At 46.7% G+C, this 26,131-nt stretch overlaps 1 protein-coding gene across 9 annotated transcripts in view; it reads left to right on the forward strand.

Moving 5' to 3' along the window:
* ZNF385B (zinc finger protein 385B) overlaps nucleotides 1-26,131 on the forward strand; it is a 385,947-nt gene that overhangs the window by 332,938 nt on the left and 26,878 nt on the right. For all 9 annotated transcript variants that reach the window (XM_083154697.1, XM_083154702.1, XM_083154701.1 and 6 more), the window contains one exon: nucleotides 11,869-12,010. In XM_083154697.1, the coding sequence (XP_083010823.1) occupies nucleotides 11,869-12,010 (142 nt within the window). The remainder of the gene's footprint in view (nucleotides 1-11,868; nucleotides 12,011-26,131) is intronic.

Consider the following 26,131-nt stretch of genomic DNA (forward strand, 5'->3'; position numbering starts at 1 on the left):
TACCGCATTGCACCCACTTCCTAGTGTTAGGCCCGCCCCTATGCAAATATTTACCCGTTGCTGTAATTTCCCTGTAAGGGGCGGGACCTTATGATGTGAGTTGTTCATCCCCACCCCCATCACCGCCCACATGAATTTATGTATGTGAAAAGTTTGCTGGGAATTTGGTGGCAATCTATAAGAACATTTTTCTTCGCTATGCCGTTTTCTGAATATTGCTAAGTATCTATACATATATTTATTGCAACAATTATCTCTTATAGCGTATATAGATCATGGATCAGTAACATTTGCTAAATATTGTATTGCTGACCTTCATTTTATTATAATTGCAGAATCATTAATTTGTTCCGTTTTACAACTTTTCTGTTGTCTAACCTTCTTCATTTACCTCTCACGCGGTCGCTAGTTCTAAAAATAATATGATGTTTCTATTATACATGTTCAGCTAATTTACTTCACACGTTGCTTTTGTGCACTTCATGTCTCTTTATCCTTCCTTTTAATCATATGTTTACAGTCGTGCTTGAGGGAGTTTAGTAACCCTGGCCAGCGTTCCATTGCCTTTTGGTGATGCAAAATGCAATCTGGCATGAATTCCCCCAATTACCAGTCAGGTCAACTTTCACACATCTGCGGAGAGACTCGAGCGATGAATATTAAATGATGCATTTAAATCTAAGTACTGACCTGGAGGCATGCCTCTCTGTGCCCTCTCTGCATATCACTTCCATGCTTAAGATAAACAGGTCTTGTCTAATTCATTGAGACTTTATGCTGCCATGAATCTATGAGGTTTCCATTTACAGTAGCTGGGAAGTATCATGCTTTGAGCTGTGATAATAGAAGGAAGCAAACTGTGACATTAGAGCAGATTTAGGCAATATGGCCCTCTGTGTGAGACGTTTCCTGCCGCACCAGCTGGAGCAGTGCCGGCTCGAGGCATGTTACATAGGAGCGGCTGCGCTGGTCGGAGACTCCTAAGGGCGCCTGTCAGTTGGGCACAATCAGGGCCGGCCCACCTGTTACGCAAAGTATGCAGCTAAGGCGCCAGGTCACTATGGTGCCTCACTCAGCTGCCGCTCACTGTAAAGGGGCCCATACACTAGAAAGATTTATCTTCAGATCTGGCTGGTTGGAACAAAAACATGGTTATGGATGAGGTTTGTCAGTTTTCCAGCATTTCCAAGCAAATGGTCAACTGTCATTTGCACTCATCCATTACCAGGGTTTTGTTCCAACCAGCCAGATCTGAAGATAAATCTGCGTGTGTATGGCCACCTTAAGGAAGACAGTCGACAGCCGCACACAACTGAAAAGCCGGTACAGCTGGGTAGAGAGCGGTGGGTGGGCTGCCCGGTTGTATACTCAAAGCAGGTCCGTGGCTATTTGGATCGCAAGCCAATCAGAGCTTGGGGTCTGGCAGCCAATTAGGAGCGGCAGTGGTGGCTCCTGATTGGCTGCCGGATTGCGAGCTACGATTGGCTTTCGTATATTGTGATATTGCTGAGCTTACATTTAGGGGCCGATTCAGGCCGGAATTCGTCCCCCGTCCCCGATGCTGGGGGTCCGCGCATGCGCAATTATGAGCATGAGCAAAGGGCATGGAGGGAGGGAATGTGATAGTATATATATAAAATATACCCCACACTCTGGGGTAAACTTACTAAGATGGGAGTTCTTTTTAAGAAGGGATGTTGCCCATAGCAACCAATACTTCTAATTTATTTAGCACCTTCTAGAACACGGGTGTCAAACACAAGGCCCGCGGGCCAAATCCGGCCCGCCAGACCTCGTCATGTAGCCCGCGCGAGGAGATAGCACGCAGGGCAGTGTGTCCCAGCTCCTGCCTAGGCCACCTCCTCTCACCCATCCCACCGCGACCACCTTACCTGTTCCTCCACTGTCGGCGGCCATGTTCCTGTAGGCACATATGTATGCTGCTACAGAAACATGGCCGCCGGCCTCCACGGCTACGTGGAGGAGGGCCCAGCTGCCTGTTCCCTCTGATGCCCGGCAGTGACAGACACTGGGTGGGGACGTCATGACGATGACGCCGCCCGCCCATGCGTCTGTAGAGAAGTAGGAGCAGGCAGGGAAGCTGGACCGGGAGTCGAGGACAGTGTGGCCACAGCAAGCAGTGAAGAAAAGCTGGAAGCCGCAGCAGCTGCAGGACAGACAGAGAAACAGTAAGTGAGGATGAGGATCACACTCACAATAAAAAAAAATATATATCTGCTGTTTCCTGAGGTGTCCCCGTGTATAATAATAATAATGCCATGACACCACAGGCTGCTCCTCCTGTATAATCATTTATGTGTCATGGCATTACTTTTATTATATTATACAGGGGGAGCAGTCTGTGGTGTCATGGCATTATTATTATACAGGGGGAGCAGTCTGTGGTGTCATGGCATTCATTTTATATTATCCAGGGGGAGCAACCTGTGGTGTCACGGCATTATAATTATACAGGGGGACCTACAGATACAACCGGCCCTTTGAGGGTGACCAAACTGCTGATGCGGCCCCCGATGAATTTGAGTTTGGCACCCCTGTTCTAGAAGATAATAGATAGAATCTGATCCCATCTTAGTAAATGTATCCCTCAGAATCCTAATGACAGGTAAGTAGTTGGTGGAGGTATAGGAGCTTATAGCAAATGCTGCTGGTTATTATGTACAATCTATGATGTTAAATAGGGGGTTATTCTGGTTCACTCTTTCTGAAATTTCCTTCTAAGATGGAAAAAGCCATGTGCACTGCAGGGGGGCAGATGTAACATGTGCAGAGAGAATTCAATTTGGGTGAGTTATTTTGTTTCTGTGCAGGGAAAATACTGACTGCTTTACTTTTACACTGCAATATAGGTCTCACTTGAAGTAAAACCCCACCCAAATCTAATTCTCTCTGCACAAGTTACATCTGCCCCACCTGCAGTGCACATGGTTTTGTCCATCTAAGAAGGAACTTGTCAGAAAGAGTGAACCAAAATATCTCCCACAGACACATGACAATATGTATTATTTAAGGGAAATACACTATTACTGTTTTTTCTTATGTCACAACATCCCTCGTTACAACTCCCAGTAATATAATGATGCACAGTGTGGGCTGTAGTTCAGAAATTAGCAAGTCTTCAGACCTGCAATAAGTAACATTTTGTTCTAGATTATTGTTGTGCTCCTTTTACATTCCCTTTACGTTCTTCAAATAACTGTATTGAATTATTCATAACAAACAAATGTAAATATTCCATTTTCCGTGGACAAAGTTTCAACTTTCTCTTTTAGAAATCATATTGCCAGACCACTGACTGCAGCGATTGATGTACAGTTTATTTATTTATTTATTTATTAACAGTTTCTTATATAGCGCAGCATATTCCGTTGCGCTTTACAAAAGGGACAGTGATACAACAAAACAGGGTATTTACACATAGTCAAAATGTAGGAGGGCCCTGCTCGCAAGCTTACAATCTATAGGGAAATAGGCATGGATACATAAGGATAGATACTGTATTCTTTATTGCATCGATTCCACCAGAATGCAAGGTTCTATGACTGGTTCTGGAATTGGATAAGCTTGCCTGAAGAGATGAGTTTTTAGGGAACGCTTATAGGTTTGGAGACTGGAGGAGAGTCTTATTGTGCTTGGGAGGGCATTCCACAGAGTAGGTGCAGCCCGAAGAAAGTCATGCAGTCGGGAATGGGAGCGAGTAATGAGTGTGGATGAGAGACGCAGATCTTGGGAGGAGCGTAGAGGTCGTGTTGGATGATATTTTGAGATAAGAGAAGAGATATATGTTGGTGTAGTTTGGTTTCTGGCTTTGTGTGTAAGTAAAATAATTTTGTATTGAATACGGTAGAATACAGGTAACCAATGAGGTGACTGACAGAGTAGCTTTGCAGACGATGAACGTCTAGCTAGGAAGATTATCCTCGCAGCTGCATTCATAATGGACTGTTAGTCCATCATATTGCCAGACCACATTGCAGGGAGCCAGCGGGGACCGCTGATGACCGTCGGAGAGGCGGCGGGTACCGACGGGGAGCTCCGTCGGAAGGGGGCGTGCGAGCGTCTCATGCACGCGCGCCCCCTTCCGGAAGCTGGCGGTGGCTGGCAATTCTATCACCAGCCCCCAGCTGAATGAGAGGGGCTCTCCATCTGACCTCTCTCTCTCTTTATATACATAGGTACACTAAATGGTTTTGATATATTTTGTTGCTACTCATAACATTAACATGACATATGGATATTGACATTCACATATTCAACATGCAGACCTACAGCTGTTGTGGAACTATACATCCCAGCATGCCATGCCACAATTTTTCTTTTAGGTAATGCTAAAACTGTGGCATTTTGGCTGGCTCACTCATGCTGGGCATCTCAGAGCACTTGGCCTATTGAGGTTCGATGTATGCATGAGCATTCGTCTGAGTTTATATATAAAAGGTGTAATTTTATCTGTTTATTTATTCTTCTGCTCCTTCAGGATAACTGTGGGTGAAATATAATAGGATGAGAGATTCAGAAAGTGAGAGATTTGGTAAGAAATCGCCAGGTTTTATTTAAGTGGCAATCATTTACACTGCAAAATCAAACTGGTTTTGCAGTGTAAATGATTGCCCCTTTAAAATAACTGGAGATTTCTTACCAAATCTCTCACTTTCTGAATCTCTCATCCAATAAATTTCACCCTTAATTTCCTTTACCAAGATGGCCGCTGAGGATATACTGGGCATGTGCAGAGTCACCTTGGGACTGTTACAGTGCCATAGTGGAAAACATCAGTCTTCCACTTACATCCAACGATACCTACGATTCACAGGCGAATCTAGAATTATGGTAATGTGTGGTCCCAGATCCAGACATAATAGCAGGGGGACCTTTGCGCGGTGAAGCCGCGCAGCAAAAAGGGGGCGTGGTCTCATGGGAAGGAGGCGTGGCATCACAAAAATGGGTGTGGTATTACCCTTTAGACCATACACAGTAATGCCCATTACACATTTTAGCAAACTCCGTAATACCCATTACACATAAAGCCACACGCCGTAATGCCAATTACACATAAGGCCACACACCATAATGCCCATTACACATTGTGCCACACATCATGATGCCCATTACATACTATATAACAAACCGTAATGCCCATTACATAATTGCCACATAAATGCTGCTTACCTACGTGCTTATTGCTAGAGGGTTCTTGCTTGATGGCACCATAGTACCCATTACACATGATGCCGCACACCATACTACCCGTTACACATGATGCCGCACACCATAGTACTCATTACACATGATGCCGCACACCACAGTACCCATTACACATGATGCCGTGCACCATAGTACCCATTACACATGATGCCGCACACCATACTACCCATTACACATGATGCCGCACACCATAGTACTCATTACACATGATGCCGCACACCACAGTACCCATTACACATGATGCCGTGCACCATAGTACCCATTACACATGATGCTGCACACATAATGTCCCTTACACATGATGCTGCACACATAATGCCCCTAAGACATGATGCTGCACACATAATGCCCCTTACACATGATGCTGCACACCGTAATGCCCCTTACACATTAAGCCACACATTATGCGTAATGCCCCCACATACCGGCACTTGTAGCGTACCTTAAGCAATGCCGCCAAAAGTGCCACTTATTGTAAATTTTTATATAGGCCTTCGCTGCTGCTGCAGGGAAAGATGGAGGGCGGTGCAGCTGCTTCTATGGGGAGAGGAGCAGAGCACGCTCCCACTCCCCTCCTGGTGTCCCCTCTAGCCGAACGGACATTTGAAATATTTTGCACGCTGTTGTTGTGCATGACGTCGGGGGAGCACGCCGGGCGCCAACACCACATGATTAAAGGGGGGGCGGGGTGAGGTGAAAGCTGGGAGAAGAATTGGAGCGGAAGCTGCAGGGGTGACAGTCATTGACAGCTGGACAGAGAGCAGGGGGCTGCCCGGCTGTATTCAGAGCACTGCAGGTCACGGCTATTTGAAATAATACCCCTTATACACCACCCTGCAGGGATTTACCCGGGAATATGGTCCCAGGATCATGCAGGGACATTCCCAGGCTGACCCCTTATACACCAGCCTAGTCAATGCATTTTCTGGTGTGAGGGGGAGAGACAACCACTCCCCTCTCCCTACCCCCCTTTAACCAACCAGCTATATCTTCGGAACCAACTAACCCATTTACATGAGACCAGTATCATATTTAAGAACTTCTGAGTTGGCTTCGAATGATTTTGGTCCCGTGAAACTGGGCTGTTTGGTTTTAGAGAAATCTGCTCTCAAAGAACATAAACAGTCATGAAATTACATTTAAGAAATAAAAAAAAACGGTTTAACCTAAATATCCCTGGAACCAATTAACCCATATAGATCCAGCCTGGTATCAGATTGAAGGCCCAGCGATTTGGGTTCGACTGAGATCAACCTCGAGCTTTAGTGATGCCGAAGGGGGAACTGGCAGCCGTTGAACTGGGTGGGGGTCGGAATTAGCGGGTCCCATGTTATCCTATAGGGAAAATGTTCCAGCTTTGCCTGGCAGTATCTCTGGTTCCCAGGGGGCTAGAGACATGGGGCTGGGCTCGTTGGAAAGCCCCATCCCTCAGCTACAAAATGGGCTCATGGTTGGTCCAGTGCACCCCCGGACCACCCCCTAGCTTCGCCTATGCTACAATTACCTTCTTATCTATACACTGTTCCGGCATCCTGCATGGCAACCATGCACCCAGTGGCGTAATTTGGGGTCCGCAGCCCCGGCGGTGGTGGGGGGGGGCAGGCGCCACCGGGGCGCAGGTTTGCAGTGTTCTGATGTAGCCCAAGGGCAGTGGGCATGGTGTAAGGGGGAGCGTTCTCTGGCTGTCTGTGTGAGAACGCAGTGACAGGCTCCCACTTCCACCATGCCCGCTGCCCTTCTGGCTTGCAATGCACGCTGCTGACTGTGTATTTCTGGGCTCCCTGGCGGCGAATGTACCCTGCTGTGTATGGCAGACGCGGGGATGGCAGTTAGTAGGACAGCGCTGAGACCTGTTTCTGCCTGCCTCGCTGCTCCTGGCCACAGTGATCAGATAGGCTGTCTGATCACTGTAGCCAGGAACAGTGCGGCTGGTGGAAAATGGGGGCAAGAGCTGGCAGGACATGGTAAGCAGGGGGAGGGGAGAAGAGGGGAGATGAGAGAGCACCAAGCCCCAGTGCTCACCTCCGCCAGCTATTATCCCCCGCCGTGTCAGCGTCCAGTTTCCCCGCCTACTCCCCTTGATCTCCGGTGCCTGCTGGCATTTAGGGGGGGGGGGGCAGATTTTTTTGGGGGCATGGGGGAGCAAAATTGCTAGCTACGCCACTGCATGCACCTACACATTATTCTCAAAATACCTTTAGCAGCTGGTAATAAGATAAAATGACGACCGTCTCCTTCTAATGTACTAAATAATTGCAGGAACACAATGAAGACATCGCACTATCTTTGGACATCTCCCATGTGGGCCATTTCTGTGATTTCCTGTTTCATTTTACAGCATTATCTTGCGTCGCTAACAATCATTGGGTGATATATATCTTTATATCACAGGACAAATGTAATTCAGGAAATGCAGTTATACCAATTATAATATTCGTCTGGTGATTAAATCTCTTACAGCACTGTTCCAGGGGACTATTTAATTAATTTAATGCATCTGAAGATGTACCAGATCCCATATAATGAAATGGAACATTTATAACCCGAGTAATGTGGGTTTACATTAATGTCGGCAGTTTTGTTCAATGCTAGGATATGAATGAAAAATAAGAAAGACCATGAATTAATTTTTTTTTTAGTGTATTGTTTGCAAGATACCATTGCAGCAACAAATGGGACTGTCACGAAATGAGGAACATATTATGGAGACGATTCTGGACACAGAGCACTTATTTACAGTATTATATATAACATACGCAGCTGCCAGAGTCCCTACATCAGTGGTGTCAAATTCTTGGCCCTCCAGCTGTTGTGGAACTATTCTTCCCAGCATGCCATGCCACAGATTTTATATAATGGATTGCTGAAACTGTGGCAGGGCATGCTGGGACATGGAGTTCCGCAACAGCTGAAGGGCCATGAGTTTGACACCACATTATGCTAAGTATCTGACCATGTATGTAAGTAGCCTTGCAAGTTTATGCCCAGCGGCAGCAGCAGCCAGCGTCTGTGGGGTCCAGGGGCGCAGAGAGTAGGGGTACACTTTAACTGCGTCCAGCAGGTGAGGTGGGCAGTTGCTCATTGGTCATGGATCCAATGGTGCCTAGAGGGTGGGGGGAAGTGGATACCCAGACCTGTGTTTGATGGAGGTGCCCGGGGCCGTTTACCCCCATTTACCGTTACAGTATCCTCTCTGCAGCCTGTCCTCTCTCTCCCTGAGCAGTTGTACGATCATACCTGCACCCTGCCACCCGCTGGAGCCCCCTGTGCCCGCACAAACTAAGTAATTTTTTGACAGGGGTGTGGTCAAGTCTTCTACATTGACCACGCCTTCTCCGTTGGTCATGCCCAGTCTGTTGGCCATGCCCCTTCATTTTACCAGGCCCCAGCAGAACTGTCGGCGCCCCTGCATGGATCATAGGATAGACAGTGTACAGGATCAGTGGCGGAACATGGGTGATGTGGATCCAGGTGCAATATGCAACATTGTAGTGAGTGACAGGGAGAGGCAGAGAGAGGCAGGGGAGGGCAGAGTGTTACAGGGAAAACAGTGGGCGACAGGAAGAGGGTGACAAGGGTAGCAGTGGGTCTCATAGTCCTCGGGGGCTCTGGTGCACTGCACCTGCCGAACCAATGGTAGTTCCGCCTCTGTCTAGGTTGATGCCAAAAGGTTGATATACAGAAGTTTGACATTAACCAAAGGTCAACACATTTTAAAGGCTGATGTATGTGAAAGATCAACACATGAAAAAGTCAACATGCATTTTTAAAAACATGTTGTCCACACATTAGCACGTTTGCCCGCAATTAGTTTAGTGCGTACTCTAACATACTTACCTACTTTTGAAAGTAGGTAATTATAGTTGGTAGCAGAATTTTGCACTGTGCCTCATTGTGGGGGCGTGTCATGTTACACCCAAAGGGCGTGGTCTAGTTCCATATATGGAGATATTGTGAAAACAGATTGTGAACATGGCACCTAGAAGTCTGGGTGTGCTGCTATATCTGAAAGGAATCTTTTAAAATGACTTATATCCAAATGTAGATGATCCCCAAAGCAGTTAGGGGATCATCTATGAGGGAGATTGTTAGACTAATGAGGGAGAGAGAGAGATTGCTGCTATTTCAGGGAGTCTCCTGCAGAATGCAGGAGGGTAGGTAACTATGCTCTCTAAGCAGCGAACGCGAATGAATCAGGCCCCCTTTTTGTAGCTGTAAAGCTGCATTGCACCACAAGAACTTGCAGTAGAAGAGATGCTTGCTGACTGATTGCTGTGGATCCGTAGAAGTTTTGCATTTCTTTTCATCGTTAGTCAATCATCCCCAGCATGAACTGGACGAGGGCAACGCAAGTGTCAGCCAAGAATGCAAATGCAGCCAGGAAGAGAGTGAGTGAATACATAGTCAACCACTTTCCCTTCAAATCATGTTTTCAAATATAATGAAATATAATTATGCGCCACAGTTTGCTTCATTCAGAAACACTTGAAGGATGTTTCTGTCTCCAGGGCCAACTAAAAAAGCAGAACAATAGGAAGCGTCCACTCTCAGGCCAAACCCCACGGTCACCTGTGGTCAGCAGCCGTACGTGCTCACAGGTAGCGGTCAGCAAGGTTATATGGCTGATTGAGATGTTGTGTTGCAGATACTGGTCACTGCGCTCATTACAGAGCTACACGGAGGATTATCTCTCGGCAAATAAATAATCACAGCGTGTGTTTCCATTGTATATACTCATAATCACAGAGTTACACAATAACGGTGCGCTGTATATCTCACATGACTATAGATGCCATTTATCGCAGGGGATGGAACCAGACTCAAAAGTACAAATTAAAACAAATATTTAAAAAAAAGATGTAAGTGTTAATTGTAACCAATAGAATATTTTACACTTGATTGGGCTGTATAATAAAGAAGGAAAAAAGTTCACTAGATGCTGTTGGAATATATTGTTGCATGTGGTATGGTAGGTTGACGTTTATCATGTCGATCAGGACAAAATGGTGGAACTTAGGGTCGTCCTTGCTTAGCGGCAGTGCTAGCAGCTAGGGTTGCGTTCTCCATCCAGATTTAGGGGGTATTTAATCCGGGATTCTGACTGTCGGAATGTCGCAACAGTCGGAATACCGGGCCGTTTTCGTCTAATCCGACACTATCTCAACTGTCGGAAAGTGATCGTTGAAAATGACCGCAGATTGTTGAAAAACAGACGTGAATTCGACAATCCGCAGCCGTTTCCGACAAAACAACCGACTTTTAAAAAAAGTCGTATCGGACCCCCTTTAATGCTGTCGTTAACGGTAGCATTGAATCGGTGAGAGACGATTTTTCCCCTGTCGGGAAATATCATCACAGACTGAATACCCCCCTTAGGGAGCAGAGGTGGGGGTGCAGTGGGGGTGCTATTGGGCATGTCTGCAAAATCCATCAATGGGGAAAAGTGATCAGATGCGGGCCCCCATTCAACCCAAAAGAATAGCCCAGCAGCTGCCCAGAAACCCTAATTTGATGATTGGCAGATCCAACCTGTCCAGAACTCCTTATCAACACATGCCCATGCAGCTGTTTTTTGGTACATGCACAGTGTTCTTATATGCAACAAGCTTTAAAACCCAATGCATATGTTAAGTTATGCTCCAATCAGCTCACAACAGTCATTTTTTAAACCCTTGACAGTTAGGAGGCGATTGGTTGGAGCACCATTTATCATTTTCAACTCGATGATAAATAGGCCCCTGAGAATCAAGCGCTATAGTATGTTAATAAGCAAATGGGCAAACGTTGGAGTTACCATACACATTCCTATGAGGAATAATGATGTAAATTAGTTCTCAAACTCGGTCCTCAGGACCCCACACAGTTCCCGTTTTCCAGGTCACCCGGCAGGTGCACTCAATACTGACTGACGCATTTTAAAAGATCCACAGGTGGAGATAATTATTTCACTTGATTCTGTGAGGAGACCTGGAAAACATGCACTGTGTGGGGTCCCGAGGACCGACTTTGAGAACCTGTGATGTAAACCGTGCTTCATAAATAGTTATAAAGAGTTATTGAAGAGTGACGTTTTGAAGCAGGCACTTGCAGGGGTGGATTGAGATGCAAAACCAGCCCTGGAAACTTGTTAAGGGAGCTCTCATGGATGTGGGGTCTATTGAGGGGGTGGGATCTGTTGAAGGGGCAGGATCCCTCCTCCTTGTGCCTGATTCTGAATTGGACACGGTTGCAGCATTTCTTGTGTCTCTTCCTGCAGTTGGGCCTGCAACTTTATGCTAATTTCACTACAATGCCCCTTCCCTGGTGTCATGGGTAGACTGGGAATTTAAAGTGGTCCTGGAAACATTTCCAAAAAGTGGCGCCCTTACACACCCACATTACTAGCTGGACACCTTCTACCCCAGAATATACCCACACCACTGACACTAGCATGCCGCATCTACCCCCTGCCACCAGCCGGTCACTCACTACCCTCTCTTGATAAAAGGTGGCCGCATCGATGAACAGGCCTACCAGGAAACGTTCCCATGACTTTGACTGTCAGTCCACCCCTGGGTGCTTGTATTGTTCTTCATGAGGTTTTTTGCCTATTCCGTTGTGCTACAAGCTAAAAAAATAAGCCGGGCTTGTTCTTCTTTGCAGAGCCAGGCGGAGGCACACTACAAAGGCAGTAAACATGCCAAGAAGCTGAAAGCACTAGAGTCAACGAAAACAAAGCAAAAAAGTGTTTCTTCCAAGGACAGCATCAATGCAATATCCAGCTCTACGGCGAATCACAAATCAGGTCAGTACAACTACTGCTTTGTGTTTCATATTATTTGTCTTATCTACAAGTAGGTGTGTGATACATCTCATGGTTGTGGGACCGCGTTTCTGTACAAATCTAATGAATGTCAAAAAATGTATCTCCGGGAATAAGTTGCTGACATTTTACAAAGGGCAATAAATAATTCAAAATGATAATGACATTAAACTGAGAAATCTGTTTATTAAAAACCCACACGAGAACTCACATATTAATGCATTTTTATCTTTCCTTTCTAGTCTGTCTTCTCTTGAATGCACTCTTTCTCACTCTCATTCTTGCACAGTTGCCGAAATGGGTTTTTATCTAACTTTATCTATCTCTTGCAAACTGCATGGGAGAATATTACACTGTCAAAACACAGAGTAAAGGCAGTATAAACTTGTCTGCTCTCTGATTGGTCAGATTGTGAAAAAAAACAGTAATCAAAGCATTGTGTTGCTGTAGGAAGGGACACAATGACACACATTATGGGCCTGATTCAGACTTGTCCGCTAGTCTGTGTAGTTCGCAGCCTAGCGAACAAGTAAACGCCGGCTGAGCATCCCCCTGCTGCCACCCCGCTGAGCGTTCCCCTATCTCTGCCCCTGCTGAGCGTTCCCCTGCTTCCGCCCCGGCTGAGCATTCCTGTCTTCCCCTGCTTCCGCCCCAGCTGAGCGTTCCCCTGCTTCCACCCCCGCTTAGTGTTCCCTTGTTTTCGCCCCTGCTGAGCTTTCCCCGGTTTCCGCCCCACTGATCATTCCTGCGGTCCCCTGCTTCCGCCCCGATGAGCGTTCCCCTGCTTACACCCCCGCTGAGCGTTCCCCTGCTTCCGCCCCCACAGAGCGTTCCCCTGCTTCCACCACCGCTGTGCGTTCCCCTGCTTACGCCCCCCCTGATTATTCCCCTGCTTCCGCCCCAGTCTGTCCCCTTCCTCCTTGAGTGAATGGCCTGGCGAGTTTCACACTCGCCAAAGCTATTCAGTCTCGGGGTTTACGCATGTGCATATTCATGCATGTGCAAACCCCGACCATCGGGGACGAATTTGGTTCTATGTCAACTGACTACATGACACGCCCCCGTCAAACCAACCTGGCTCAGGCGGGCAACTAGGGAGCAAATATTTATGTAAGGGCAGTTATTAAACAGCCAACCTGACTCTATTATTTATTCTATACACACACATACAGTGGCGACACCAGAGGTGGGCCTGCAGCACAGTTCAAAATTTGAATAGGGAATCCACACCAACTGCCATTCCAAACTGACTCGCTGGCAGTTGGTGCCCCTCCCCTTTTTGAGTTTTGAGCTGTGTTGCTGCCACACCTGTGTATGTATGTGTGTGTTAGCTACTGTATATGTTATATGCATGGCAGGCAATTAAGCCCATTTATGCCACATGATCCACATCTTAAAGGACCCACATAAAATAACAACATACCACACGTGTTGTTAATAATAAGTTTTGTGTCTTTCTATTTTATTTTTTGATTTCTTAATATTGTAGTCATTCTTTCCCTTTCTTTTGTGTCAATAGGATACAAAAGGAACCCAAGTGTTTATTTTTTGTCTGATAGAAGTCATAAATCCTGTGAAAGGATTCAGTTATTGTATATGCCTTTAGCGGCTCCTAAAAAAACATTCTCTCTCCTACCTCTGGGAGCAGGGAAGTAATCATTCATTACCCACTTGGTGTCCCATTAAGCTCAGAAGCATGACAGTAAAATGTATGTTGAAAATCTGTCCATTTCCTTGGAAACAGAGAGAGCACAATCATCTATACTAAATCCATCTACAAAGGAAGTGTAGGTTTCCATTATGTTAGCACATGGCGCTTCCACGCGGAATGAAAGAAGAAAATAGCCGGACCATTTTTACTAGCATATGGCGGCACAAAGCAACTGTGTCAACATCCCGCTTTGCCGTACGTCATGTACCGCTATTTGCCACCTTCACCGGCAAAAGGAAATCACATCTTCTTTGCTTTCTTTTATAACAGTGGTTTCCAAACCTTCTTGAATCACGACGCCCTAGTGTATCAGCATGCAATCCCGATCACCCGCCGCCGGGAAGGGGGCAGAGTCGTAAGTCTGGCGGGGCCTCGCATCGGATCAGATTGGATGTTAAACACACCCAGTTTGGACACTTTTCATTCGATTGCTCAGCCCGATCCGTCAGAATCGGGTGAAAAGTGCCAGACTTGACTAGTGTATGGAGGGAGGGGGAATTAAGGGTAAGTTATGTGTGTGTGTGGGGGGGGGGGGTACAGTTGTGCTTCTGATCGGCCACATGTTTTATGATTGGCTGCCAATAGCGCTGGTTTGCCTATCACGTTAACAATGAATAATTTGATTTGGTTCTGGACCATCAACCATAGGCACCTGTCCAAATGCCTAGGCTCACACTGCCCTATAGTCACTGCCCTATATCATTTCATTGGACTGACAATTTCCCTTATTTGCATAATGGACTTGCCTCTTTGTTCTTGTCATCTGTTCTAATACTTACCTGTAGGTGAGAGCTGTGTGCCTCTATACATATAGGGGTTTATTCTGGTTGATTCGCAAGGCTGCGAATTCGCAGCTTTGCAAATCCACCAAACTCCACCCGCTGAATGTCTTCCCACCCCCCACCCCCCCTTCGCAGTGCCGGTTCACCTGCACATGGATGTTTACCATAAACATTCGTATGCCGCGGGTCACCTCCCACATCTTTCGATGGTCGCCGACCATCGAAAGTTGTGGAAGGTACACCCATAGAACAGTGACTTTCAAGTCATTTCCATATGCGTGCACGCTGGGTCAAATATGGGCGGGCAGCTGACATCCAGTGATGTCAGCTGCCAGCCCCCTGCACCCGCATCACCACCTTATTACAAAGAGAACGCCCATGCTTGTTGACCATCTTGCTGGTGACCCAATGACCGTATCCCAGACTGACAATGTAGGACTAGGATGTGACATCATAGCCCAACAACATTCAGGTGGGGGAGATACTAATTACATGTACTGGTTTGTTACTTGCATTGTTCCTAATGAAAGTGTCTGTGACTGCTGAAACGTTGTTTCTTTACCTGGTGTGAAGTCTCTGCCAATGCTTCTGCTGTTTATGTGGATTTTCAAATGAGGAGGGCAATGTAGCAAGCAGGGCCGTCTTAACAGCAGTATGGGCCCCTGGGCAAAGCAATGCACTGGGGCCCTTACCCATTCTCCCCTGCTAGGGGTGGGGGTGCTATCAGCAGCAGCTTTGATGTCCCACGGGTGGCAGGGGGTGCTCTATCTTCCATTCAACATGTAGGACCTGGAGCAGTAACTTCTGCTAATTACTCCTTTACTGCACAGGTGGTGGGAGGGTGAACACTAACGTGTGGAAGGGGGCACTGAGCTGAATGAAGGGTCCCTTGTAAATGACTTCCAGGGAGGTATGGGGTGTTTTATATGCAGGGGAGGGTTGGATAATGGAGTGAGCTTAATATTGGTCATTTTCCGGTGGAAGGGAAGCTTGTTTGACTGCAGATATCGCTATTATCTGGAAATAGATTTCTTAGCCTTCAATAGTATAAAAACCTAGAGTCCCAACTTTCAGGAGGTGCTGGGAACTTGGGGATCAGAGATCAGGAGCCAGAGCGATCCATTGACAAAAATGTAAAACTGTTCACCAGACGTTTGAAGCTGGAGTAGGGATCGGCTGCTGGATGGCTGATATATCTGGTTCTGGGTAAGATAGAGACAAGCCGCTAGTGTTGACAGAAAGGAGAGTCACAGTTTAAGTCAGAGAGAACCTGAGAAATATGACTGGGAATTGCAATTAACAGGTCAGATGTGGACTGCTGTTTTAAAGTTGGATATCTCCAGTTCCCCAGGGTCGATTTTCAAAATTCTGGTATCCCTGGAAAAAGGGGATCCTCAGCTATCAGAATAGGGCCCTTATACACCTGGGGCCCCTGGGTAAGTGCCCATTGGGTGCAGAACTTGAACCCACAAAGTTCTGAGGTTGTGGGAGTAGAAATAAGCAACAAAAGTGTCCTGGTTACATTGGTGTGTTGCTGTAATGCAGTACCATATTTGCATCTGAGCCTAGTGAAGGCAATGGGTTGGATGGCATACTTGAGCCTGGGTGGCAAACATGGGCTTTGCTATAGTGGGTGCGCTAGTTCCTTATGAATAGATGGGTTGCATATTCATCTCTAAAAATGGCTGCCTCAACTACAAGTAGCCAATGGGTACATGTTACTAACATTGTGACCATAACAAAAGTGGTATGTATCGCATTCTTTCAATTCTCACCTTGGACCTACCTGTGAGTTTTTGTATGTTCTCTTGCATGGGTTTCCTCCGGGTACTCCGGTTTCCTCCCACAATCCAAAAATATACAGGTACTGTAGTTTCATTGGATCCCAACAAAAATTAACTCTAGAATGAATGTGTGCGCATGTACATGAGGTAGGGAATAAAGATTGTAAGCTCCACTGGGGCAGGGACTGAGGTACTTGTGTACAATCACGGCTCCCACGATGTCCATCGCATAGTAAAAAATCGCATCACATGCGATCGCATGCGATTTTTAACAGAAATGCATCCAAATGCATTGAAATTAGTATCAAACATGTTCAATGGCCCCAAAATGTCATTTTTGAGGCTGTACCACCCCCACTATCAACGCAAACCCGAAGCGTGGCGAGTGCAGCCAGCCCGCGAGGGGCGGCGGTACGCGTCCTATGAGCCACCGAGCCCGAAGCATGGCGAGCGCAGCGAGCCCCGCGAGGGGACACGGATACCTTCACAGGTATCCGCGTCCCCTCGCGGGCTTCACAGGTTAGCACTCGCGGGGCTCACTGCGCTCGCCACGCTTCGGGCTCGGTGGCTGGCTTCGCTCGCCACACTTTCTATTCTCAACTCCATGCTTCGGGTTTGCGTTGATAGTGGGGGTGGTACAGCCTCAAAAATGACATTTGGGGGCCATTGAACATGTTTGATACTAATTTCAATGCATTTGGATGCATTTCTGTTAAAAATCGCATGCGATCGCATGCGATGCGATCGCATGTAATTTTTTAAAAATGCTTAAAAACTGCAAAAATCGCATGCCATCGCATGCCACTACATTTGGCATGCGATGGCATGCGATGGCATGCGATGGGAGCCGTGAAAAGACACAAGTACCAGGACTGATATTCTCTGTAAAGCGCTGCGGAATATGTGTGCTCTATATAAGTAACTGTTAATAAATAAAACAATAAATACGGAAATAAATAATGCAAATGATGAAAGGCACCTAGGTGCCACGTTGTGTATTTATTGAATTGATTTACAGAACAAGCGAATTTACAGTCATTTACCCGACGTAGGGATCCCGACTGTTAAAACACCGACAGACGGGTTCCCGACGGCCACCGGCTATTCTCCCTCCTAGAGGGAGAATAGAATAGGTGGCGAGCGTAGCGAGTCACCGTGCCCGCAGCGTGGTGAGCGCAGCGAGCCCGCAAAGGGCTTTGTTGCGCTCGCCATGCTGTCTGAGTCTGGCCAGTCGGGATCCCAATGTCGGGCTAATAACTGTCGGGATCCCGACATTCGGAACCCTATATCGCACACCCAATTTCTTCATAGATGTTTGCAGTGAGCTTCTGCGTGCTGAGATTCTTCAGATGCTCTGACTTGTTCCCACCGTTCATTTGTAGAATTAAGTTGAAAAAATGAGTTCCGTTGAACATTGTTGATTTTCTGTGCGCCCTCCAGCTGCAGGTGATGAGCAAGATCTGTTATTTAAATAATGCAACTGTCTTTAATCTCATCTTTCAACTTATCACATTTTCTGGAACCGATATAAGATCAGAAAGGAAAATGAGAAATATAGTTCACTTATAGCAGCTTGTTGACAATAACGGGATCTTGCGAATTGTTCCATTTGCTACTTTGCGGTATAATTGCATCTTGTTCTGATGGTTGTCCGACAAGGTCTGTTTAGCTTAGCTCATTCTCTCACGGACAAGCTAATAGTTTACTATTGCTGGAGATGAAGGGTGACATTCTATGGGTTGAGATAAATAGACTTTTGCGATTTTTTTCGCAAAAACGGCCGAAATCGCATTTTTTTCCATTTAGCATATTTAATGAGCTGCGAAAATGTGAAAAAAGTGGACACACTGGAAATGCGATGGCTGCTTTTCGCACATCGCATCCAGATGTTTTCACATGAAAAAGTATACAAATCGCATATTTAATGGTATGCGATTTGTATAAAGTGTGTCTATAATTCGCCCAAAAATCAGACCAGGTTCTGATGGGCGAATTAGCCAGAACCCTGCACAGATTGCAATGATCTGTGCAGGGTTCTGGTGTAAAAAAAAGTTTAAACAGTTAAAATAAAAAAAAACCAGCGCGGGGTCCCCCGCCAGAGCATAACCAGCCCCGGGCTCATTGAGCCGGTGCTGGTGACATAAAATCAGGGTCCCCGACAAATAGGGGTCCCCTTGATTTAATGAAACCAGCACCAGGCTCAAGGTCCGGCGCTGGTTCCCAAAATACGGGGGACAAAATGACTAGGGGTCCCCCGTATTTTAAGAACCAGCACCAGACCCAACCAGCCAGCAGGGTAATGCCACAGCCGGGGGACACTTATTATATAAGGTCCCACGGCCAAAGCATTATCCCCCTGGCTGGTCAGCATGGGCAGGGGTCCTGGGGAAGTGGGGACCCCCCCAATGAAGGGATCCCCCCCCTCCAGGACTAACCAGCCCATGCTGAAAGTCCGGGGCTGTCCCCGATGCCCCTGGGCGGTGGGCATCGGGCTGATGGATAGTGTAAAAAATAGAAGAAAAACTATTGTTTTCTACTGTAGAACTATAAGTCCCAGCAAGCCTACCCCGCATACTGGGACTTGGAGAACCACAAGTCCCAGCATGCGGGGCATTAAAGGGCCCGCTGGCACTTGTAGTTCTACAGTACAAAAAATAGTTAAATAAAACACACTGACACCCTGAAAAATAAAAGTTTAATACACACATAACACACACACTGATACTTACCTACCTTGAGCCCGTAGGTCGGTCCCTGGATCCTGGGTCCGGGGTCCGGGGCTCCTGGACAGAAGAGTCCGGTTCCGGGGCCTTGGTCCTGGTTCCGGGGCTGGTCCGGGGTCCTGGGCTCCAGGGCTGATGTCTCCGGGGTCCAGGATCCGAAGAAGTCCAAAAGGGGTACCTGTGGAAGGAAATCCTACTCACCTGGTCCCCGGCGACGACATCGGCATCCTCTCCGGCAGACGCGCTGCTCCCGGCTGGTACCCGCTCTCGGACTGAAGAGGCGCAGAGATGTTTCAGCTTCCGCGCCTCTTCTCAGAATGATTCCATTGGCCGCCTAGCGGCCAATCAGGAGCCGAGAAAGTCGGCTCCTGATTGGCCGCTAGGCGGCCAATAGAATCATCCGGAGGAAAGGCGCGGAAGATGAAAATCTCTGCGTCTCTCCAGTCCGAGAGCGGGTACCAGCCGGGAGCAGCGCGTCTGCCGGAGAGGATGCCGATGTCGTCGCCGGGGACCAGGTGAGAAGGATTTCCTTCCTCAGGTACCCCTTTTGGACTTCTTTGGATCCTGGACCCCGGAGACATCAGCCCTGGAGCCCAGGACCCCGGACCAGCCCCGGAACCGGACTCTTCTGTCCAGGAGCCCCGGACCCCGGATCCAGGGACCGACCTATGGGCTCAAGGTAGGTAAGTATCAGTGTGTGTGTTATGTGTGTATTAAACTTTTATTTTTCAGGGTGTCAATGTGTTTTATTTAACAATTTTTTGTACTGTAGAACTACAAGTGCCAGCGGGCCCTTTAATGCCCCGCATGCTGGGACTTGTGGTTCTCCAAGTCCCAGCATGCGGGGTAGGCTTGCTGGGACTCATAGTTCTACAGTAGAAAACAATAGTTTTTTCTTCTATTTTTTACACTATCCATCAGCCCGATGCCCACCGCCCAGGGGCATCGGGGACAGCCCCGGACTTTCAGCATGGGCTGGTTAGTCCTGGAGGGGGGGGGACCCCTTCATTGGGGGGGTCCCCACTTCCCCAGGACCCCTGCCCATGCTGACCAGCCAGGGGGATAATGCTTTGGCTGCGGGACCTTATATAATAAGTGTCCCCCGGCTGTGGCATTACCCTGCTGGCTGGTTGGGTCTGGTGCTGGTTCTTAAAATACGGGGGACCCGTAGTCATTTTGTCCCCCGTATTTTGGGAACCAGCGCCGGACCTTGAGCCTGGTGCTGGTTTCATTAAATCAAGGGGACCCCTATTTGTCGGGGACCCTGATTTTATGTCACCAGCACCGGCTCAATGAGCCCGAGGCTGGTTATGCTCTGGCGGGGGACCCGGCGCTGGGTTTTTTTTTATTTTAATTTGCGATTTCCTGCAAACGTGCGATTTTCAGACATGAAAATCGCACATTTTCAGGACTAAAGACATCGCACCAACTCGCACCTATTCGCACTATTTGGGCCGTTTTTCGCATCTCATTAAATATGCGAAAAACGGGCCAATCTTGCGATTTTAAAAAGGCGAAGTGGTGCGATAAAAAAAATGCGCATTTATGACAATCCATAGAATGTCACCCAAAATGTCATTGATAAGGTAAATAACAAAATTCAGGTTTAGTTTAACCGTGTCAAAAAATGTTCCTTTGGCATAGAACATAAAGAGAAGCGAGGACCATTCTCTACAGTACATGTGTTTATTGAGGGGAAAAAAGATTGTGGGGAGTAAAAATGGGGTCCACCCAGTGTTGGTCTGGACTATGAAGGGCCTATCCACCACAGAGGGACTATGCAAAGTACAAGGCAACTTCATAATGCAGGGGATAGGGGTGTATCAGTACCAACTATTTTGATTGGAAGGAGGGCTCATCTTGATGTATTTTCCATAGAAACACGGACTCAAATTTTTTTAAATCTTAAGTTTAAATAGTGTTTTTTTAATAGTTTATAGGTTCACAATTTTTAATTAAACATTCAAATAGATCACAGATGTGTCCAAAGACCACAATCCTCAAATAACACCAAATAGCCCAGTTATAGAATTTACTCAATATGCAGCTTTTTAGCACCACTTCAGGCACGAGGCTCGGGCACCTTGTGCACCACTAGTGGTTTTACCTGCTATAGTAGTTCAATAAAGATGCTAATCTAATAAAAAAGGCAATAGACCGGGGACCGATGCAGGATTACCACCCATTCTGATTTCATCAGGATTGTCCCAGATTTGAACCTTTTTTCCCTGGATCCTGGACAAGGACACATTGCCCTGCCTGGTTATGGTATAGATGATATGTCTAAGTCGACAGTCACTGGGACGACCACTAATGGTCAACAGTGACTAAGTTGACACCTAAAAATGGTCGACCTAGATCTAGTTCAACATTGACAGAAGGCTTTAGGTCCACATGGCCATGGTTGATATGAATAAGGTTGTCATGAGTTTTTCATGGTTTTTTTTTGTGTTGTATAAGTGTACCATATAAGTGTACCGCATGGCTCTCTCTGCTCGCCATGCTTCGGGCATGGTGCCTCGCTGCGTTCGGCACACTATTATTTTCTTACTCTATGCCCACTTGGACAGTATGAAAAGCCACCTTTAAACAAAAATTTTAAAAAACCATGTCAACCTTATTCATGTCGGGCCATGTCCATGTCAACCTTAAGTTTGTGTTGATCTTATGTCAATGTCAACCTAGGGTATGTTGACCATTCTTAGGTGCTGACCTACTCATTGTCGGCTATTAGTAGTTGACCAAGTGACTGCCGGCCTAGAAATTATTGACAAAGGGACCGCATATCGTCTTGCTTTCCAATATTGAATCTAGCCACCAGTTTTGATCTGACTGCTCTGAGTCCTCTCTACCTGCAAAGTGCTGTGGGCTACTCCCATTCCCGGGATCTCAGTTCCACCCGGAAGAGGTGCACAGAGGCCACTTTGAGCAGAACCAGAGGCTGAGCCCAAGGACTACCAACTGCAGTGCTAACAGCTGCCACTGCCGGTGTGTTTAGATCAGCCATCAATATGTCCACACCTTATGGTCAAAATTGACCAGGCCGACACAAGCAAAAGGCCAACATGTTTTTTTTATTACTTTTTTTTATATTTTATCATCCACGTGGACTCAGATTGGGAGTGATTAAGTGCCGGAAGCATGGCAAATGAAACGGTACACTGATTTGGGGTCCATGTGCTGAAATCTTCAAACTGATACCCCAAAGTACCCATGTAGACCTTTTGCCTATTCTGACATTGTCCTTGTCGACCATTTGGTGTTGACCGAATAACTGTTGACCTAGACACTGTCAAACCTGTACATGTTAACTCTAATGGGTATATTTACTAAAGTGTGGGTTTTTAGTGGAGATGTTGCCCATAGCAACCAGCCAGATTCTAGCTTTTATCTTCTCGAAGGTGCTAGATAAATAAATAGAATCTAATTGGTTGCTATAGGCAACTTTTGAAAACTGTTTGAAACCCACTTCTGAAAACCCACACTTTAGTAAATATGCCCATAGTAATTCTGGCGGGTAGGAGGATTCGCCCGGTCCTGATATTTATGGAAGGTGACAACCCTATGGACAAGGATGTACTAAGCATCGCTTCCGCAATGCAATATATTGCCACTAGCCCCATAGATACCAATTGTATGTGTAATTACATAGCATCACAAAGGACAACTCTCCATAGAAGAGTTGTCCTTTGTGATGTCAAGTCTTCCAGGTTTTTGCATGAGTGATTAGATGTCTGCAGAGGGTGCTGGGAGAGATACAAATGGATCTGCATGTGGTTTTAGAACATCTGGGCAAATATTAATTTTTTACTTATGCGAATAGAGGAAATAAGAAAGTGGAATTATTTGGCCTCAAACTCAATAATGAGTAAATATACCCCTTCATGTTTGCTACATGCCCCCTAATTGTGCCGTCTACCAGACATTCCAGAAGAGAACCACTATAAATATTCTGAGAACATGCAACACTGGGGATCTCTGATGGCTATAGTCGGCAATGATTGATCAAACATCGATCCAGTGACCTAGAAAGAGTAAGTTTAGAGAACCATGTATCATCCCTAGATGAAGTTGTCTACAGCGACTATTGTTCTGAATCTAGAATTGGCCTTCAAACACCTCTGACATCATTACTCTTCTTAGTACGTAAACAAAGACCTGTTAAAAGAGGATTCTGCAGGCCCAGATTAAGGCCTTTGCGTTCAGATTTACAGTGTAAGTTTACGTTATGACTTCAGCGGCAGTTCTGTCTCATTATGGAAGAGAGGGCTCAACTGAAGCAGATAATAGACTAATGATTGCACCTGCTCGTCTGCGGATTGTGATATGGCAGGCAGTTATTCACCTTTCCTCATAGAGTTAACTAGCTCCTCAGTCTCCTGGAATGCAAGACGACAGCATATCGTACAATGTATACTTTTCTTAAGACAACACAGCCAACATAGATAGATAGATCTAGATCTATCTATATAGATAGATCTATCTACTGTATATATATATATATATATATATAGATATAGATTTATATTTATATAGATAGCATACATATACAGTATATATGTATAGCGTACATAGTCGCGCTAATTAAAAACTATTTCTCAGCTGCCTGATGTCCCTCAAATTGTCACATCCACCATGGCTCTCACCCAAAGCCCCTGTGCTGTGCCCAGCCCTAGGTCCTCTACCAGCATGTCTAACACTATGGCGCTCACCTCCGCTTGTGTCCCTGGTCCTGGTGGGGTACATGTGCCCGCGCTGTCACCGTGTGGTGACAGTGGTGCTGTGTGCTCCGGTGCCATGCTGGGCATGAGCGGCATGAGACCTGAACCGCCATGTGTGTTTGTGCTTGGTCAGGCCTCTGACTGAGTGCCGGCAGCTGCGCACACTCACTGCCGGCTGAATCCTGTCGCCCCCTCTGGCGGCCGCCATCTTTTCGGATACCTCAGCCTGTCCTGTGCGGCTCCGCCTCTCCTGTCAATAGGCTGGCCAATAGCCACACAGCTCACCTGTTAAGTACTGACTGGCCGGGTAAGACCGGCAGTCAGTACAATGATGTCAATACCTAAGCATCATTGCTCTGTTCTGGCTCCATAGTTCCAGCTACAATCCTGTGTCTCCACGTGAAGTTCTTCTCCTGCTGATCATCTCACTGCTCTCCTCGTGCACCACGGACTCTGCTGCCGCCAATGCGGACTGGTTAAGGTTAGCCCCCCAAAGGGGTAATATCTTATCTTTCTTTCCCGTTGTTATCCATGGTCACTCCTGATTGCAGCTACGATCCAATCCAGCAAGGACAGACTTCTTCATTATTGTTCTTTCATTTATTATTCATCCAATCTTCCAACCAATCATCCAATCTTCCAACCAATCATCCAATCTTCCAACCAATCATCCAATCTTCTACTCAACCATCCAATCTTCCAACCAATCATTCAATCTTTAACCAAACATCCAATCCTTCAACCAATTATTCTATTATTCCATCAAACCTCCAATTCTTCAGTTATTCTTCAACTCTTCAATCAACTCTCCAATATTCTTTCCAATATCAAGCATCATCATATTCTTCAATAACGTATTGGACTATTGACTTTTATCATTGCATAATCTACAGTATATTATTTGTGCCACCATTATCAACTTGTATTTCAGTATCTTTATTAAACCAGATTTATTTTATCCTATTGCCTCACTCCCCTCTGTCGTTGATGCAACAACCTTACATTAAAGCACCCAGCCTCCGTTACACTCCAGCTGGTGCTTTAAAGAACTTGACACAAATTACCTGTTGGCAGGAATCTGAGACTTCCGGGTAGCCCCCACAGTGCCATTGTTCTTTCGGTTAACTGTGTTTATATCAGCACTGTGGCCCTTATTCTGATTGAGTCGGATGGCTCAGAGTGCGGACGGACAGCCGATGGTTGGTGTTTGCGCATGTGCAGAGGCGTATCTGCGCATGTGTGAACGCCTCACGTACGAACACGGAGTGAGGTTCGTGCCGAAAATGATCGTACAGAACCATCCAAGCAGGGGGTGGAGAGGGGCGTGAAGGGCTGTTTGGGCTCATTACCATATGCGTACGCCTCGCGTTTCATGGGCGTTCCCATGAAAATGCTGGGCGTACGTATGGTAATGCGGCCGTGATGCACGTGTGGGGGCGGACAGCTGACATAACCGGATGTTAGCTGCCCGCCCATATCCCTGCTTCCATACGGAAAAATGTCCAAGTGGTCTGGAGCACTCGATGCTGCCTGACCACTCGGTCCATCATTTGATGGTCGGCGACCATCGGAGGATGGGGGGAGGTTCCCACAGATGGGGGAGGTGTTCACATGAAACATCCACTCGCGGTCCGTTTGGTCGGCGTCTTACCGAATTCGGAAGGTGTGAGCAGGGCCGTTTCTAGACAATTTAGCTCCCAGGGCGAAGAAATAAAAATGCGCCCCCCCCCCCCCCCAATACATAGCATGGTATTATAGTAATTTCGCGCGCCGAAGGCGCGCGCCGAAATAGGGGGTGTGGCTTGATATTAAAAGGGGTGTGGCTTAATGTAAGGCGTGGTCTAGCAGGAAAACAATTACCTTATATCACACTTTTGCAACCTGCAAGACCAGACATTGGTTGCTGCAGGAATTGTTATTGTCCTCCCGCACTTAAGTTGGCTGGCTGAAGGCCACACAATGACCTAGTACGCCTCACAATGACAGGCTACTTAAATCATTATACACTATTTATCTGTGATGCCAATTACACATTACGCCGTACACTGTGATGACGATTACATATTACGCCGCACACCGTGATGACAATTACACATTACACCGCACACCAAGATGCCCATTAGACCACACACTGTGATGGCAATTACACAATACTCCCCACATCGTAATGCCCATTACACATTATGCCCCATGTGCCGCTGCCGCACAACCGATGCTGTTTACTAATATGCCCCCACAGTGCCAGATATGCCCCCACAGCGCCACAAATATATACCCCACAGTGCCACATATATGCCCCCACAGTGCCACACATATGCCCCCACAGTGACACAAATATATGCCCCCACAGTGACACAAATATATGCCCCCACAGTCCCACAA

Source organism: Crinia signifera, chromosome 7, assembly GCF_055691185.1.
Source record: "Crinia signifera chromosome 7, ASM5569118v1, whole genome shotgun sequence".
NCBI classification, from domain to species: Eukaryota; Metazoa; Chordata; class Amphibia; order Anura; family Myobatrachidae; genus Crinia; species Crinia signifera.